The sequence below is a fragment of the Moschus berezovskii genome, chromosome 12, assembly GCF_049115385.1.
Source record: "Moschus berezovskii isolate FMDL1 chromosome 12, NW_MosBer_1.0, whole genome shotgun sequence".
NCBI classification, from domain to species: domain Eukaryota; kingdom Metazoa; phylum Chordata; class Mammalia; order Artiodactyla; family Moschidae; genus Moschus; species Moschus berezovskii.
In genome coordinates this window covers 78,317,089-78,334,113 of record NC_142471.1, presented here as the reverse complement: position 1 = coordinate 78,334,113, position 17,025 = coordinate 78,317,089, and the positions used below count along the sequence as shown (strand labels likewise).

The 17,025-nt window shown below is 42.9% G+C and overlaps 1 protein-coding gene across 6 annotated transcripts in view; it reads left to right on the top strand.

Moving 5' to 3' along the window:
* GPAM (glycerol-3-phosphate acyltransferase, mitochondrial) overlaps nt 1-14,490 on the top strand; it is a 71,749-nt gene extending 57,259 nt beyond the window's left edge. For all 6 annotated transcript variants that reach the window (XM_055424664.2, XM_055424661.2, XM_055424663.2 and 3 more), the window contains 9 exons: nt 1,165-1,280; nt 2,893-2,963; nt 3,950-4,214; nt 4,761-4,897; nt 6,096-6,173; nt 6,838-6,978; nt 8,293-8,482; nt 9,946-10,004; nt 10,690-14,490. In XM_055424664.2, the coding sequence (XP_055280639.1) occupies nt 1,165-1,280; nt 2,893-2,963; nt 3,950-4,214; nt 4,761-4,897; nt 6,096-6,173; nt 6,838-6,978; nt 8,293-8,482; nt 9,946-10,004; nt 10,690-10,806 (1,174 nt within the window). In that variant the 3' untranslated portion in view covers nt 10,807-14,490. The remainder of the gene's footprint in view (nt 1-1,164; nt 1,281-2,892; nt 2,964-3,949; nt 4,215-4,760; nt 4,898-6,095; nt 6,174-6,837; nt 6,979-8,292; nt 8,483-9,945; nt 10,005-10,689) is intronic.
* Nucleotides 14,491-17,025: the final 2,535 nt, after the last annotated feature.

Sequence of the window (17,025 nt, the reverse complement as noted above, 5' to 3'; positions counted from 1 at the left end):
AGTCAGATGTGACTGAGCGACTGAATGAACTGAACTGAATATCTGTTATTTCTTATATCAGGCTTCCCAGGTGGCGCCAGTGGTAAAGAGACTGCCCTGCCACTGCAGGAGATATAAGAGATACTGGTTCGATCCCTGGGTCAGGAAGATCCCCTGGAAAAGGGCATGGCAACCCACTCCTGTATTCTTGCCTGGAGAATCCCATGGACAGAGGAGCCTGGCAGGCTACAAAGTCCATAGGGTTGCAAAGAGGTCAGACATGACTGAAGTGACTCAGCACACACGGATTTCTTATATTACATGGAAAAAATTGGTTAACTTTCTTAAGGATGTTTATATTCTTGTTTTTACTTCCTCACTTGAGTAATTTTTTTCTTGGTCTAGTAAAGGATCTTGAAATAATGTGTTTGAAGGTTTTTGATTATTTGGATCTTAAAATCCTGATTTTGTGAATCATATATGAGTTCTTATTTGATTTCTGTTTTTGAATACTTGAAAGTTCTTTTTGGTAGTAGTTTAGCTTATGCATATTGCCCATTCATGTAACATGTAGAAGAGTTTATGTGAATTTTCCAGAATTCACATCAAACGGTCACTTAGAGAAATATTAAGCCTTTCTTTTTATATGTTCAAATATCGAATTTTTGAAACTGTTTTAAAATGGAGCTTCTTGTTTTATGCATTCTTTCTGCCAGTGAGTTCTGAAAGTGATGTACCAAGAGATTACTTAGTCATAAATAAATAACATGTTGTGTTCAGGACAGTGTCTTAAATATAATGAGGTATGTGTGTGTTAGTTACTCAGTTGTGGCCAACTCTTTGCAACCCCATGGTCTGTAGCCCACCAGGCTCCTCTGTCCATGGAATTCTCCAGGGAAGAATACTGGAGTGGGTAGCCATTCCCTTCTCCAGGGGATCTTCCTGACCCAGGGATCGAACCTGGATCTCCTGCATTGCAGGCAGATTCTTTACCATCTGAGCCACCAGGGAAGCCTATAATGAAGTATATTTTTGAGTAAAACAACTCATAGAAATAATGTCTTTGTGGTTTAAATTTAGAATAGTAGTTTAAAGTATTTTCTACATTTGTGTCTCATGTCATTTGCTTTGTGAAAGATTGGGGTTATAGAAGTCTAATTAAAAAAAAAACAAAAAACTTTTTAGACCCAGTGATGCTGCTGATGAAGGTACAGACACATCCATTAACGAGTCCAGAAATGCAACAGATGAGTCCTGCCGAAGAAGATTGATTGCACATCTGGCTGAGCACATTCTCTTCAGTGAGTAGAATTCCACTCTTTCATTCCGTAGTTCAGATTCAGTGTGATGCAGTGCAAACCACACAGGTTTTGGAATCTGCCAAAGTTAGATTCTACTTCTGGTTCTAGAACTAACACACAGAGGGTACTAAGTAAGTTATTAGAGGGAAGATCATGCTGAGAGGATTTGAGATAACTGAATGAAACATCTCACACAGTGCCAGATAATTAGTAGATACTCATGAATTAGTCTCTTTGAACCCATTTGTGGTACAGCTTCTAGGTTTGTGGTTGCACGTCCCTTTCCGCTGTGACCTCGTGATCCTTTTTACTTGGTAAATATTGTGTGTCTTTTGCATGTAAAGCTTTGTTCTGGCTGTGGGGACTACACATTGGGTGTTTGGCTCTGTATCTAAAGAGGTTCTGCTCTTCTTAGTGGGATGGTTGTACACTGATAATGCAAGTGGGAGTGAATCAGAGTGGAGCGAGCTACACGCAGAATTAGCCATCCTTACGTTGCAAACGGCAGCATTGTATTACGTTGTAGAGGCTGCTGTAAGATCAGAAGCAGCAGTAGCTTGGGATTTCTTCGCCCTTCCCTGTGCCTCCTCCCCATCAGATTAGGCCCTCCGCACTTGCTGTCAGTGTGGAGGCATCCTTACCGCATCTTGCTCCTTTCTGTCTAGCTGCTGCTGCTACTGTTTTACTCTGGACCAAGATCCTCTTTTCTGAGGATGTCTGGTGGAGTCTCTGCTTAAATCCTGAATGCTGAAAATAATACATCCTTAAATGTTGAAAAACTGGAGAGTAAAGATAAAACCCGCTACCCAGATGACCAGATGGGTTGCCGTCTAGTCTATAAAAATATTTTGTTGTTATTGCAGTTTTGTGCTATTTTCCATTTATAAAACAAGTATTATGAAAGCTTTTTAAATATACTTTTTAAAAGCCAAATATATGTGGTACTGGGAACTTTTTTGTTTCTTAAACACTGGAGATAACATTAATTATGAATGAAGTATTCATGAATTCATTATCATCTCAGAAAACCCACAAATGGTGTCTTTATCTTAGATTATTCCATAGATGTTCTCATATTTGATTTATATGATTATAAATTTCTACAAATTTGGAATATTGAGTTATGGACAGATGTCTGTCTGTCCCCTTCCTTCCTACCTCTGACCTGCCTGTGGTCCAGGTTGAAAAGAGGAAGTTAAAATCGGTTTCTGGGTTGAGGGTAGACCTATCTTTGACTGAATTCTATTATATGAGCAATGATCTCTAATGAACTTCCACTGGTCCAGAGCAAATTGTGATTTCCCTTTGGTGAATCAGGTATAAGAAACATGGTAGAGGACTTTTATAGTTTTCAGTTCAGTTCAGTCGCTCAGTCGTGTCCGACTCTTTGTGACCCCATAAATCACAGCACGCCAGGTCTCCCTGTCCATCACCAACTCCCAGAGTTCACTCAAACTCATGTCCATTGAGTCTGTGATGCCATCCAGCCATTTATAGTTTTAAATGCTCCTAATTAAAATACTTTTTTTTTTTTTTTAAGATTTAGGTACTTTTTAAAAAGTTTCAGCTATATTAAAAAAGCACAACTAAAAGATTTGTGTTTGCCTTCCAGCTGCTAGCAAGTCCTGTGCTATTATGTCAACACACATCGTGGCCTGTCTGCTCCTCTACAGACACAGGCAGGTATGTCTGCAGTGTCACTGGAGTTCAACAGAAAGCAGGGAAATGCTCTGTCAGCTTTTCAGATGCTTGTCCACTGATAGATTTGGCTCCCTTCCAGCTAGTCCTGTGAGTGAAAGTTGCTCAGTTGTGTCCGACTCTTTGCGACCCCATGGACTGTAACCTGCCAGGCTCCTCTGTCCATGGAATTCTCCAGGCAAGAATACTGGAGTGGGCAGCCATTCCCTTCTCCAGGGGAATCTTCCCAACCCAGGGATCGAACCCAGGTCTCCTGCATTGCAAGCAGATTCTTTACCATCTGAGCCACCAGGGAAGCATAGTCCTGTGAGGTGAAGAGTAAAATGATCTAAGGACTCTGCCCACAGGGGCTTACAACACAATGGAGGAAGACATCTATATGAAAAAAGCCTCAGAGACTGTTTTATCTGACAGTAAGGCATTCTTTGAGGAATACAGTTAACGGAAATAAGGCATGTCTATCGACACATAGAAAGTATTCTGATTGCTAATGGTTTCCAAGCTATTTGACTTGTATTTAGGACTTGCGCTCTGTTTTCCTACAATACACTTGTCTAAGCCCTGTGATGGGAAAGACTGTATGTCTGTCTCTGTCACAGTCATATTCTGAACACCAAACGTAGTGCCAATATATAAATACCCGCTAAGAAATTTGAGAAATTCTTGCTAAAAAATAAGTACTGCTTCTTTTCAGAAGGTGGCTTTTTCCCTTTGAGATCTTACATGCTACATCATGTTTTGTGGCTAGAGTTTGCTTTGGACATGAAATATCTTGACATTCCTGGAGGATAGCTTTTTAACCACTTTTCTAACTTTCTTTACTCTGGTGTTTTGCCTTTTTTTTTTTTCTCTCCTGACAGCAAACTTCAGGAAAGCCAAGGCAAGGGGAAAAAAATCCTTCGGGCACTCTCTCCATCTTTTGAGAAGTGGGTTTTGTGTTCTCATGAGACCACTTCTGTCTGTTTTTATAGGGAATTGACCTCTCCACATTGGTGGAAGACTTCTTTGTGATGAAGGAGGAAGTCCTGGCTCGTGATTTTGACTTGGGTTTCTCAGGAAATTCAGAAGATGTAGTCATGCATGCCATACAGCTGCTGGGAAATTGTATCACAATCACCCACACCAGCAAGAACGATGAGTTTTTTATTACTCCTAGCACAACTATCCCATCAGTCTTTGAACTCAACTTCTACAGCAATGGGGTGCTCCACGTCTTTATCATGGAGGCCATCATAGGTATGTCAGGCCCTGAAGTATTTTCGTTGCAAATCAAGTGGCCAAAAGCACGTGATGTTATCTACTTCAGTTTGGATGATAGTCCCTTGTTTCAGGGAATGTGTTGGTATAGTTTTGTTTTGAAAGAAAATTGTCATCTGCTATTTCACTGATTATAGCTTATTTTTATATTTACTATTCAATGAGTAGTAACTGAACTACTGTATACATAGTATTACATGATTTACCAAGTAGGAGAGGCCAGATGTCTTGCTGCCCAGGAGCTGAAAATCTAGGTGAGGTGAGACTTGTGGCAGTGAAGTGAGTGGAGGGAGCAGAGGAGACGGAGAGCAGAGGGGAAGCTTCTGAAGGTTTGACAGCGTTGGGATCACATGGAATCAGAAGAAGTAAATTCTGAAGGGATTTACTTAAATTTCTCCAGTGAACACAGAAAATTATTTTGGATGTATCAGTGATCTTTTGTGGTAGTCCAGCCAGTCTGAGCCTCTCCAAGGTTTTTCTTGGAGACCTAAGGCTGCAGCTGCGCTGACGCTTTTACTTTCTCAGCCTGCAGCCTTTACGCAGTTCTGAAGAAGAGGGGCCCAGGAGGGCCTGCGTCTCCCAGCTTGATCAGCCAGGAGCAGCTGGTACGCAAGGCTGCCAGCCTGTGCTATCTGCTCTCCAATGAAGGCACCATCTCTCTGGTATGTGAAGACTCTTTAGTGTCTCCTCTTCTCTTATTCTTGAGCATCTTAATGAAAACAAAATGCTTCCCTCTTAGAGAATTTTTGGTCTATCACTGAAGCTTCACATCCTCCTGGGTCTCAGTGACCACCAGACCACTGTGTTGTTACTGTCTTAGTTTGCTCTTGGGGTCAGTGCTCCAGAGAACCCTTCCTGTGCTGTGCTGGCTCCAAGGGCTCAGCGTTCTCCGTCACTCAGATCCAGAGGCACAGAACCTCTTATCATGCGTAAGCCACTGGGTCAGGGGTTTGTAAATGGTTAACATGCCCACCCATAGATGAGAGAATCCTAGAAGATGAGAATCAGAAACAGTCTTAAAACTCATCTGCTCAGCCCCTCCTCCAAATGGGGAAATTAAGGCCCAGCAGAACTAACGAGCATTTATGTTATATTTAAACACTTCTAGACATTTATAATGAGGCATACGTATTAAGCAATAGAGAGATGTTTTTTTTCCCTCAAAGTCATCAATACCTAAAATTCTTATTTTAAAGTCTGTTGTTTTCCACTTATGGGAATGTGTCCTGGGACATTTCTGAGTACAGGTGTTGGGAATACAGCCCTCCTCCACAGCATTGTCTGTATATGTTATATTTGTGTCCTGCTGTGGAACCTGTTTCGCATGAATCTGGGGGGCAGGATGGGAGAGAAAAGGGTAGATAAGGCTCTCAAGGTGGACGTTGTCTTTCATAATTGGGCTTTTTTCTAAATTACTTGAATACATATTGCATTTCCTCATGCACCACCTTGTGTACAGCATTTACTGTAAGATAGATTTTACAGGGAAATTGTCTTATAAAGGAAAAAAATAGGTGTAGGGGCCGGACACGTAGCCCTTCTGAGGCCGCACACATAGCCCTTCTGAGGCCGCACTATACTGGAGAGGTGGGGCTCGGGGGGACTCAGCTCAGGAGCTCCGTCTGCAGGTGGTGCCTCGTTGGGCACTCTGCCAGTCAGGTAACAAGGTCTCTTCTCAGACTTTGTCCACAGTGTGAGTTTGTCAAGAGGGTGGCGTCGGAAATCTTAGTGCTTGACTAGTGGAGTGAGGCAGGTGATACCATGGAAGTATTTGGCAGCCACTTTGTACGCTGTCTTCTGTCTTTAAAAAAAATAAGTGGAAGACCATGACATTTACACTGAAATGCCTTTTCTTTGCAGCCCTGCCAGACCTTTTACCAAATTTGCCATGAAACAGTGGGCAGGTTTATCCAGTATGGCATTCTTATAGTGGCGGAGGTAAGAAGACGAGCTTGCCTTTGTTTGCCTTTAGTTTCTTGCTCTTTATTATCTTTTCTACCACCTGCTTTACCAACGATTCCATTTGATGTGTGTGTGTGTGTGTGTGTGTGTGTGTGTGTGTGTGTATATATAGAGAGAGTCATGTCCAATGAGATGGGAAGAATAGGCATGGGGAGAGTAAATGTCTTTCGGAATGGTTTAATATTATTTTGCTTCCTTTTATGTAACTGCTGTTGCATAGAGCGTATCTTGACTTGGTTCCATGGCATCCAGAAGCCTGTGTTCCAAGACCAGATCTTCTGCATATCCATGTGCTTGTTGCTTTCATGTGTGCATTTTTCTTCTTTGAGATTTTGTTTTAATTTTGGCAGCTTTTGTATAAAGGATGTGGCCTGGGAAAATAGATACCAGTTTAGCAGAGCTGATGGTACTTTAATTGGTGTGTCTGGTAGCTTTCACCCTCACTCTTTCTTTTCATCTTTCCTCCCCTGCTGTCTCCCAAGTGATTTTGGGTTTGGAGAGGGTGGTGGATTGATGTCATGAATGGCTGGACAGAACAGAGTAGGGGAGGTCATGAGAGAGGACGACTTTGGGGTCCGGCTGGGCGGGTGTTTGTGTGCTTGTGCATATTTAGTAACTGTTGGTCATCTCCCTGACATAGCAAGACGATCAGGAAGATATCAGTCCTGGTCTTGCCGAGCAGCAGTGGGACAAGAAGCTTCCGGAACCTTTGTCTTGGAGAAGTGATGAAGAAGATGAAGACAGCGATTTTGGTGAGGAGCAACGAGATTGCTACCTGAAGGTACTTGGGTGAAGAATCTGGGTGGACACCACAGTGCTGAGTTGGCTCAGGTTGCCACAGATTGACAAGGTGCTTAAAAACTGGGACTCTGGTGACGTACTCAGAGAGCTCACAAACTGGCCGTGGTACTTCCTGCCCAGTTAAGACACTGAAACTGAATTGAATTAATACCTGAAAAGATTCAGTCTGGGGTATAGATAATGGAAGAAGAGACAAGAGTCTCAACTTTCAGGAAGATGAACGTCATAGATGATACCTGTCATGACCCCCTCGCCAGAGTGCACGGGTGCAGACCGCTGGCCACCCCTGCACTCACTGCTGAAGAGGCAGAGGTTCTGTTCAGGCATCACCAAGGCAAGGCGGTGCCGTGCCAGGTGAGGGAAAGGAGTCGTTCATGTTCCACTGCCGCTGGCCCAGTTGCACTGTTTGAGTCGTGTTCCATCTTGCCATCGCTCCCAGAATTTCACACATCAAGCTCTTTGCCTTCATTTAAACAAATCCTATCAGAAAATATGATTTTTAAAAGATTGATTGTCCCTGCTTTAGAAAAAGCGATTTTGTCTAATTTGTAATTTTAGCAATTAGTAATAATGACCCTACTTTTCTGAATACCCTAAGTGGATTGCTTTCTTTGCAGTGGGGTAATACACACACACACATACATGCATGCATGCATGCACAGACACACAGACATACATAGGCATACAGAGTCAGCAGAGTCCAAGTGACTTTTGGGGTTTTTTCCTTTTAGGTATAACTAGTTTCAAAATTGGGCAGTAATCTTGCCCCAGGGAGGCTTATCTGAATGTGCACTTTTTTGGGGACACTGAGAGCCCCACTTCCCAGAGCACCCCATCACCAGCACCACCTTTTCCTGTGGTGCTGGACTGTGGGCCAGAGACCACGTGGGAGTGGCGGGCTATGAGGGCTGGGAGGGTCTGAGATGATGTCAGGGGTCTGGCATGTGGCCTTTTGTGCACTTGAGTGACTCCTGAGCCAGGCTTCAAAGGGTCCAGCCTGGGGACCAGCCATTTTCAGTGATGACAGTATGTCATAATTATGTCGTTCAAGTACAACCGGTTTTTTCTAGGCAGCTGTTCAATGAACGTAAACCTCAAATACTATGAAAATCACCTGTTACAATAAAGAACACATTTCAAAACCAGCGGTCATCTCCAGGGGCGATTCTGAGCCCACGGAGCAGTAGGCTGCTTCTCTGTGGGACAGTGATGGACCGTCTTCTTGAGCTGCTGGTGCTTCAAGGACGTGCCTCTGTCCCCATCACAACTGGGTCTCCCACTCTCTTCCTCCCAGGTGAGCCAGTCCAAGGAGCACCAGCAGTTCATCACCTTCCTGCAGAGGCTCCTTGGGCCTCTGCTGGAGGCCTACAGCTCTGCCGCCATCTTCATTCACAACTTCAGCGGTCCCGTTCCTGAGCCTGAATTCCTGCAGAAGCTGCACAAATACCTGATCACGAGAACAGAGAGGAGGGTTGCCGTGTATGGTATGTGTGCCCCTCTCTTGGCTTCTTTTGAAAGTTATGTCGTTTTTGACTACAGGAATCTGCTTATTGCAGATAGCTGGAAAAAAGGAATGCAAAATTATTCTGACCTCTCACTCCATGGACTGCTCCTACTGCCTCTTCGGGTGTGTTGTATAAATTGAATTACGCAGATTATATACTCATGTCTGGCAGTTTTCTCCTAACATTGTGCGAGATTCATACATGTTGTTGCATGTAGCTGTTTATTCTTGTTGTGTTGTAGTATACCACTGTATATTGGAGGTCTGCCTCCAATGCGGGAGACCCGGGTTCGATCCCTGGGTCAGGAAGATCCCCTGGAGAAGGAAACGGTAACCCACTCCAGTATTCTTGCCTGGAGAATCCCATGGACAGAGAAGCCTAGTAGACTACAGTCCACGGGGTCGCAAAGAGTCGGACACGACTGAACAACTGAACTGAACTGAACTGTATAAATATTTGGGTTTTGCAGTTCAGAGCTCCTCTGAATAGTGCTCCTGTGAACATGTTTGAGTGTGTCCTTGGGTGAACAAATGGACTCATTTATGTTGGCCTGTATAGGAGAATTGCCTGTTCGCAGGGTGTGGTGTGTTTGGCATTAGTAGGTGTGGTCCAACGGTTCCGAGTGCTAAAGCCGGGAACTCCCAGCAGCAGTGTGTGCCTCTGTTGCCTGCCCCACCCTGGCCGGCACCTGGTTCTGTCTCTTATGGAAAAGGTGTGATTGAGGTGGGAGTAGCATTCTCTACAGTTATGCTTTAGGACTGCAGCTACTTTGACTCAATCATTTTTAAAGCCATGAGGGATCTAGAGATAATCGATCACTAGATGTTTATCTAGGGATAGCTGGAACTCTACAGATTGGTATATAGAGAGATGTATAGGTCCATCTATAGCTGTATCTCTAGATTGAGATCATGACCCAGAATCACCTCACTTTAGAGATGAGGACGCTATTCCAGATCATGCAGCTAGTTAAAGGGCAGCCTGGGTTTCGAGGTCCTTTTTGCTGACCTCTGGGCTTGCGCTGTTTCTGGCTCCACTGCAGTAGGAGTCAGCTGTGCATTCCTGCACGGTTTAAAAGATCTTCTACATTCTGGCTCATTTGAGTCTCACAAAAAGCCTTCAAGATGGATGTTTTGGGCATTTCTTTTTCCCTTCCTCTTCTCTCTGTCCTTCCCTGCCTCCTCCCCTTCCTCCCTCCCTTTTTCTCTTTCTCTCCCTACCCCTCTCTCCATCCCCCTGCCCCCAAAAGATGACAGAGTAAATTTAAAGAAAGAGCAGAGCCTTTGTGGCCTCACAGGCGACTGGTAGAAAAGGGAGCTTGGTGCAGTCCTCAGACTTGCTCTGACCTCCTCCCAGCCTCCTACACTCTCTTCCCGTGGATATTGGGGTTTTCATTGTCCCTGGGCCTAAACATTTGACAGGACCTGATTCTTTCTCCACAGCTGAGAGCGCCACTTACTGTCTTGTGAAGAACGCTGTGAAAATGTTTAAGGATATCGGGGTGAGTGTCCACCGCTTATGGTATAAGAGCGTGTGTTCACTTCTGTCCTCTCTCTGTTTAGATCTAGTCTGTCTGAGTCACCTTTGTGTTGGGCTGGACCCTGAGAGAAGCCGTTTATGCAGAATTAATCATGCAGGCATTTCTGGGGATTGGGAGGAGGAGGGGCATATTGAAGGTGAGGCCCCTCCGTACAGATTTATTTGCATGTTCCAAAACTGTCCTGGTTTTCATCTTCATCCTAAATGAAGGTGTCCATGTGTTTCAAGATTCTACTGCAGTTTTGGTGTGGATGTTAATTATGCCATATGATTTTCAGTTATTTTCTTGTGTTTTTACCAGTATTGCTAGAATTATCCTCAGGTATCCTTTATCTTCACAAATTACTTGGGACATGAGTTCCATGGAGGTACTAGTGATCTTTGTAAGGAACTCTTCTGTGACTTTATTCTAACATAAAATTTGAAATCTAGTACATTAGTAAGCCCCACACCTGCCCGCATAATCCCCCATCCCCGTAACCTTCCTACCCTGCGCTCACACACACCCTACATGTACATTTTCTTAAAGCCTGGGTATGGCTTTATGTGCCTTACTGCACATCAAGTAAGGGTTGGTGACAGAGATGGCTCCCCGCCCCCTTACCCTTTTTTGTTTGTCTTTAATTTAATCTAAACTTTCTCCCTAGGTTTTCAAAGAGACCAAACAAAAGAGAGTGTCTGTTTTAGAACTCAGCAGCACTTTTCTACCTCAATGCAACCGGCAAAAACTCCTGGAATATATTCTGAGTTTTGTGGTGCTGTAGGTAACTTCGGGCACCTCTGGCAAGTGAAGGGGGTGGGACCAGTTCCTTGTAGGCTCCGCCTGTGGCACGAGAGTGGACGGTGCCATCGTGTGGTCAGGGCCTGACCTGTCCTGATGCAACCTTCTGGAAGACAAGTGCCTTCTCCCCTCCGTGATCTGTGATTGTTGGACACTGAGGTGACACAACAGCCTACAGATCACACCCATGGGGGCCCCAGCCTCCGTTTGCAGTTCATGATCAATAGATTGCAAAATGAAATTTTGGAGTTTATTAAAGATTTATATTCTAAATATAACAGTTAGGGACTTATTACTGTGATGGACACACATGTAGTTGATTCTAAAACTGAATCTTGTTTAGTACACTTAATGCTGTCAGGTAATTTGTTGGTATATGTATTGATTAATGCTTCCTTTAAAAATAATTGCGTCATCCATTCACTGTTTTTTGTTTTTTTCATTTTTTTTCCTTTTTTATTTTGGTTTTATCTATGTCAATTATAGCTAACTGTTAAATGGGAACATTTTTTTCCTTGTAAAGTGCTTTAAAAATGAATGGGCTATTCTAACACATAGGTGTCACTGTGCTGTCCATTGTAGTCAGGTATAGAAAGTGTTTTAAGAGCTAAGTGAAAACACAATATTAATTTAGATCAGGAATAGAGGTAATCTGACCAATCAGCTCGTACTAGGAAATAAATTTGGCTGGTGAAATTCAAGATAAACTTCGCCGGAAAATTGACTTTGAAAATGTTTGCTCAAGTGAAAAAGTGCCATTGAGTTTTAAATGACCAGCAAGTATTTAGGAACAACTCCTGTTTTATGGCTGTGTCCCTTCCCTGCCACACCTCCCCCCACCTCCTGCCTCAGGTAGTACCTGCTTCTCAGGTACAGTTGTTTCTTGGAGGTAGCAACTGTCCTAATTTATTAGCTTGACCTGATCGCCTGTGTTAGTGTCAAGTGCTCTGGCTGCAGACTCATGACCCAGGCCTCTTATGTTCTGCAGACTGGTTGCACACTTTTGAGTGGCTGGTACCCACTCAAGTTGGGTAGAATACCACCTGTGGGTGGTACATCACATATGTGATGGCCCTGCAGACTGGCAGATGGTTAGAGGCATTTGTAGATTTTTTTAACTTTGAGAAAAAGAAAACCATGGTTCTTTAAAATGTGTGTGGGTTATTTTCCTAAACCCTGATGCCATATAGTGGCAAATAATTATGAAAAATTGTTCATAACAGGTAGGTGCCTTTTTTGTGAGCAGGGATCATAATTATTTGCTAATTGTGGTAATGATGGTGATTTCTGAAAGATCATGTGATATAAAATGTTTTCTAATAGCTGACTATTTCTTCTTCTCTCCATGGTATTATGGAATTAGGAATTTTTCCTGACAAATACTGCAGGTAATCTTATAATTTAATAGAAAGGTACTGAGAATTAAGTTTATACTTTTATCAGCTTGAATTTTAAACACTAATAATGTCTTGTGAGTATTCTGTGTGTGTTGAGAGAGGGAAAAATACTGATCGGTATTTCACATTGTATGAAATTTTTGAAACTCGGAGCAATAATGCCATGCTGTTGTGATTTTCTTCCACTCTTCTCAAATTCTGCGTTTAAAACATGTTTTCTTAATAGGAGCTCACATCCCATTAAGCCATTGTCAGTGCTGCAGCAGCTCTGATGTGGAGTGGGATCTTCACTGTGTTACATTCCATTTTACATCTTAAATAGGATTGAGCTCTGTGTTTTGGGGAACAGCCAGGGAGGCTTATTTATCCCCTTGTGTGTTCCTTATCTAGGTAAGCAAACGTTTCACTAGGCTTTTTTACTCATCCATGAAATTATAGACCAAGGGTTACTCAGACTGTCTAAGTCAAGGTTGGGACTGACCTCCCTGTGGACTCTGCTGCCCCGCCTGCGACTTCCACTAAGAGCTGCTGCTTCGACAGCCTGAGTAGGGAGCAATGGCTTCTCTGGCTCTATTTTCCCTTTCAGTTGGTTTGTTTTCTAGAAATCTACTCAGATGCTTTGGGGAATGCAATGTATGATTTGCTAGCTCTCTCACCACTTAACTCACTGTGAGAATAAATATGCATGCTTTCTGTAATTAACTGGTGCTTTGAAAACCTTTTCTAAGGAAGACATATCTCAACCAAAGTTCTGCTCATCCAGACAAGCTCACCCTCGAGTTAATTTTAGCACAGCTTATTCTTTAGTGCCTCATTACTGAACAAACATCCATCATCCCAGTAAGGCTTCCAGATACCACTGTATTGCTAAAAGATTTATTCTCCTTGTTTTCCAAAAGTGAATGGCTTTCATTTAAGATTAAACGAACTAGGTGCTTGTAAATAATTTATTACCGTTTACTGCATTTCTATAATACTGAAATGCATGCCCTCCAGGGGAAGACAGACTGTGAGTCGAGTTAAAAAGCAAACAAAAAGATCCAATGATAGCAATATGAAGCTACACTCTTTCAAAATGAGAAAGTCCTAAGAAATTCAAAAGAGAAGAAGGCACTTTCACTCTTAAGAGAAAAGGGAGGAAGTAGCATGAGGTGTGTAGAACTAGAAACAGAAAGGACTGCGAGTCTGTGAAATCTCGTGAAGTCACAAGGGTGAGTGGAGAAAACGCATCAGGGACCGCAGTGAATGTAAACTCAGATTGTGGAATTTCCAATCTGAGGAGCAAACCATTTCCCAGAGTTCTCTGTGCGTATGAGTGCTCTATGAGATGTTCTTAGGTGTTTTGTAGAAAAAGTGTTGCTGGTAAAATTAATTTGCACATGAACCCTCATTCCTAGAAACTCACAGTGCACTTTAGCACAGTAAGGGCTCAGGGCCTGCCGGTACCAAGCCTGTATTAACCCAGCATTTCCCAATCTGTGACCCCAGAGCCTTTTTCCCCTTTGGAACACCCCTATGAACCTCTCCTGAGGTTCACAGAAAACATTTTGGGAAACACTATGTTATGTATTTCTGTAAGAGGACAAGACCATAACTGCCAGGTGGTACAGAGGCATTTCTGTGTGCATTTTGTACGATCAAACATTGTGTTTAATGAATGTGTACTTCCTCCCCTGGAGACAGTAAGCACAGAAAACTATCATATAGGTAGTCAGAGCTCTTTGATGAAAGATCAGCCCTCAATGTGTCTGGGTTTTTAACTGAAAGGAGCAAAATTAACACTAGAATTAATTGGGGTAAAAAATTAAGATTTTAAGTCAGACCTAGCAGAAGATATTGCACAATCAAACGCAGCTTTTTATCCACAAATAGTTCTAGTGTTTAGAAATGACAGGACCTACCGCTGAGGTCTATAAGACTTAATTTGGATGTAAATCTGTTTTTTAAAGCACTCATTTTAGGAACTTGAGACTTGGCATCTGGCATTTCAGTGTAATACAAAATGATGGCATTTGAAAGAGACTTTTGACTTTATTTCTAAACATCTGAAGTTCTGAAATGCCTTGATGGAAGGTGTTAAACTGTTTGCCTGTTGTACAAAGAAATGTTAGATTGTTGTAAAAAGATTGATTATAAAGTACCATAAAATAGCATGGTGTGATGTTGTGAATGAAACTGATTGGAAATGTGGATTGATTTTTACGCCTGTTAATATATTGTAATAAGCACAGAGATGTAGCTTTGTTTTAATAAACCAAAAAGTGAATATATTCTTGATGTCTTGTATCTGTAGTTAAAAGTTCCCTACATAATTCATTATACAAACACTTCTTGTTTGACTTCACATAGACCATGATTAAAATGCTTATAGGAAACAATCTTAAATAAATTTGTGAACCTGCAATGCATGATTTTATTATTGAGCCAGAGCTCTTCAAATTTGATCAAGCATTTGGGTTTGTAGATACCTACAGCTTAGCTACTGCCCTTCTCAGTAAAATATTCACATCACAGAAATATTCTTTGGGTTTCTGTGAATATTCCTTTAAACATGGTGCTTCTATCATTTTAATGTGTTTGTTTATAAAAGTATGAATGGAAGTCTTGGGTTTTTCCCACTAGTTCATAATAGTTGCTCAAAATAGTTTACTTTTTTGACAAATAGGTCAAGTTCTTTACTGGAGCACTGTTTTCAGTGGATGCTTTGGATTGCTCAGATGCAGCCTTCTGTCGACAGTGGCCCCCTGGAAAGGGTGTTCAGTGGGTGCCTGCCGACACCAGCCATGCCCTTGGGGTCCATGACAGTGCACGATGGAGCTGTGGACCCGAGCAACACCCGGGGCCCTCCCATCTGTTCTGTGCCAGCCCCTCCATCTGCACTTTGTGCTTTGGCCCCTTTGGTCTCCTCTGGGGTGGTGTTGCCATGGCTGTGCCCTCACCCTTGGGTGTACTCGTTCTTTCCGTTGCATTAGCAACTTTCTTGTTGCTGCCAACAGCAAGAAACATGGCCTTCCCTTGATCAAAGCAAAATGCCCACTTTTACAGCCACTCCCTGTCTTTAACTGGATATTAATTTTGAAGCCTGGTCTTTTCATGTTTAGTCCTGTATTCACTAATTTTAGTCCTATTTATTCCCTTTTTAAACACCTTACAGTCTGTCTGGTACACACCCAGCTAGTAAAATTCTGACCTCCAAATATAAAGCATTGTGTTACCCACAGCACCTGTGATGTCCACAGGATGGCCGTTATTTGCCATCTGTAGATGCCAGCGTAGCTCCTGCACTGTGTGACTTGTACCAGAAAGCTTGGCATCTGGATGGTTCTCAGCCCTCAATCTAGGAAAAGGAAAACTTGTCAAAGTTGTGTGTGGATTTTATATAGCCTTTCAGATCAGTTTTTATTATTTTTAAAGAAAAGGAATATAGCAGAAAGAGCATGGGGTCTGGGGAACAGAAAACTTAAAGGATTGACTCTGGCTCTCTCGGCACATGCTAGAAGCCTCTGAGCTAGTCACCTTGCCCCAGTGAACTTGGGTATCCTCTGTGTTGTATGGGGACAACTGGATTTTGATGAAATGAGGTGGAATGAATGCAGAAGTGTTTTGTAAGCTTAAAAGTGCTGTAACTTTGTGGTATTTGTTTTCTCCATGTCATATTTAGGGTTTCCCTGTGGGTCAGATGGTCAAGAAGCAATCTGCAAAGCAGGAGACCTGGATTCAATCCCTGGGTTGGGAATATCCCCGGAGGAGGGCATGGCAACCCACTCCAGTGTTCATACCTGGAGAATCCCTTGGACAGAGGAGCCTGGCAGGCTACATTCCATGGGGTTGCAAAGAGTCAGCCAAGACTAAGTGACTAACACTTCCACCTTCATTTTCATTTCATATTTAGGAAAGAAAATTTAGCTCTGAAAGGGAACTTAGGAGTCACCTAGTATTCGGCACCCATGTTTTGCAGAAGAGAATACCACTGGTGCTCACACAGTAAGTGACAATAGAATCTAGAACAGAAGCAGCATTGTTTTACACTTCAGTCCCGTAACCACCAACCAAATGAAAAAGCACGAGAAAGTAAAATGATCAAGTCCCATCCAGTGAAGTAGGGCAGTCCTTGTGTTTGGCGTGGCACTTGGCAAATTACGTAAGGATGTGAAAGTGGAAGGAAGTTAATTGGCTCCAGCAAAACAACATGTTGGACATGCTGGTACCCGGGACTTATTTGTGGGTGCAGAGTTGGGCACTGTGCTCAGCACTTTCTATGTATCATCTCGATCCTTTAGAGTTGGTACCATTAATTAGCTCCATCTTACCACTGATGAAACAGGCTCAGGGTGAGGCAGTTTGCCGAAGGCTTCTGTCAAGGCAGAGATCAGATTTGTTCTGTCATAGTGACACAAGTTTTCCTGGGTTTGTAAATTCTGCCCTTGTCCTGGAACAGCTGACAGGCCCAGAGGAGTAAAGCAGAAAGCAGTACGTCTCATCCGGGCTCGGGGGAAAGAATGTAAGGATTCTCTCCCTTCATCCCACCTAATTTCATCTTTAAAAGTCCATTGTGAGGGTTTTGCCGTACAGTTCAGAGAGCAACCACGTCACTCGGGTGATGTGTCCAGCTCAAAGGATTTCTCAGAAGCTCTCATTTGCCCAGAGTTAAGCATAAGGAGAGTTTCTGAGGTTGAAAAGATGGCTAAAATTTGCAACCATTTGCTGTGGATTTGTCATGGTGCAGAGCCAAAATTCAGCAATGGTTCCGAGGGGATCACGGAGAGGAGATCATTGGTTGATTGCAGAGCTATATCTCAGCGATA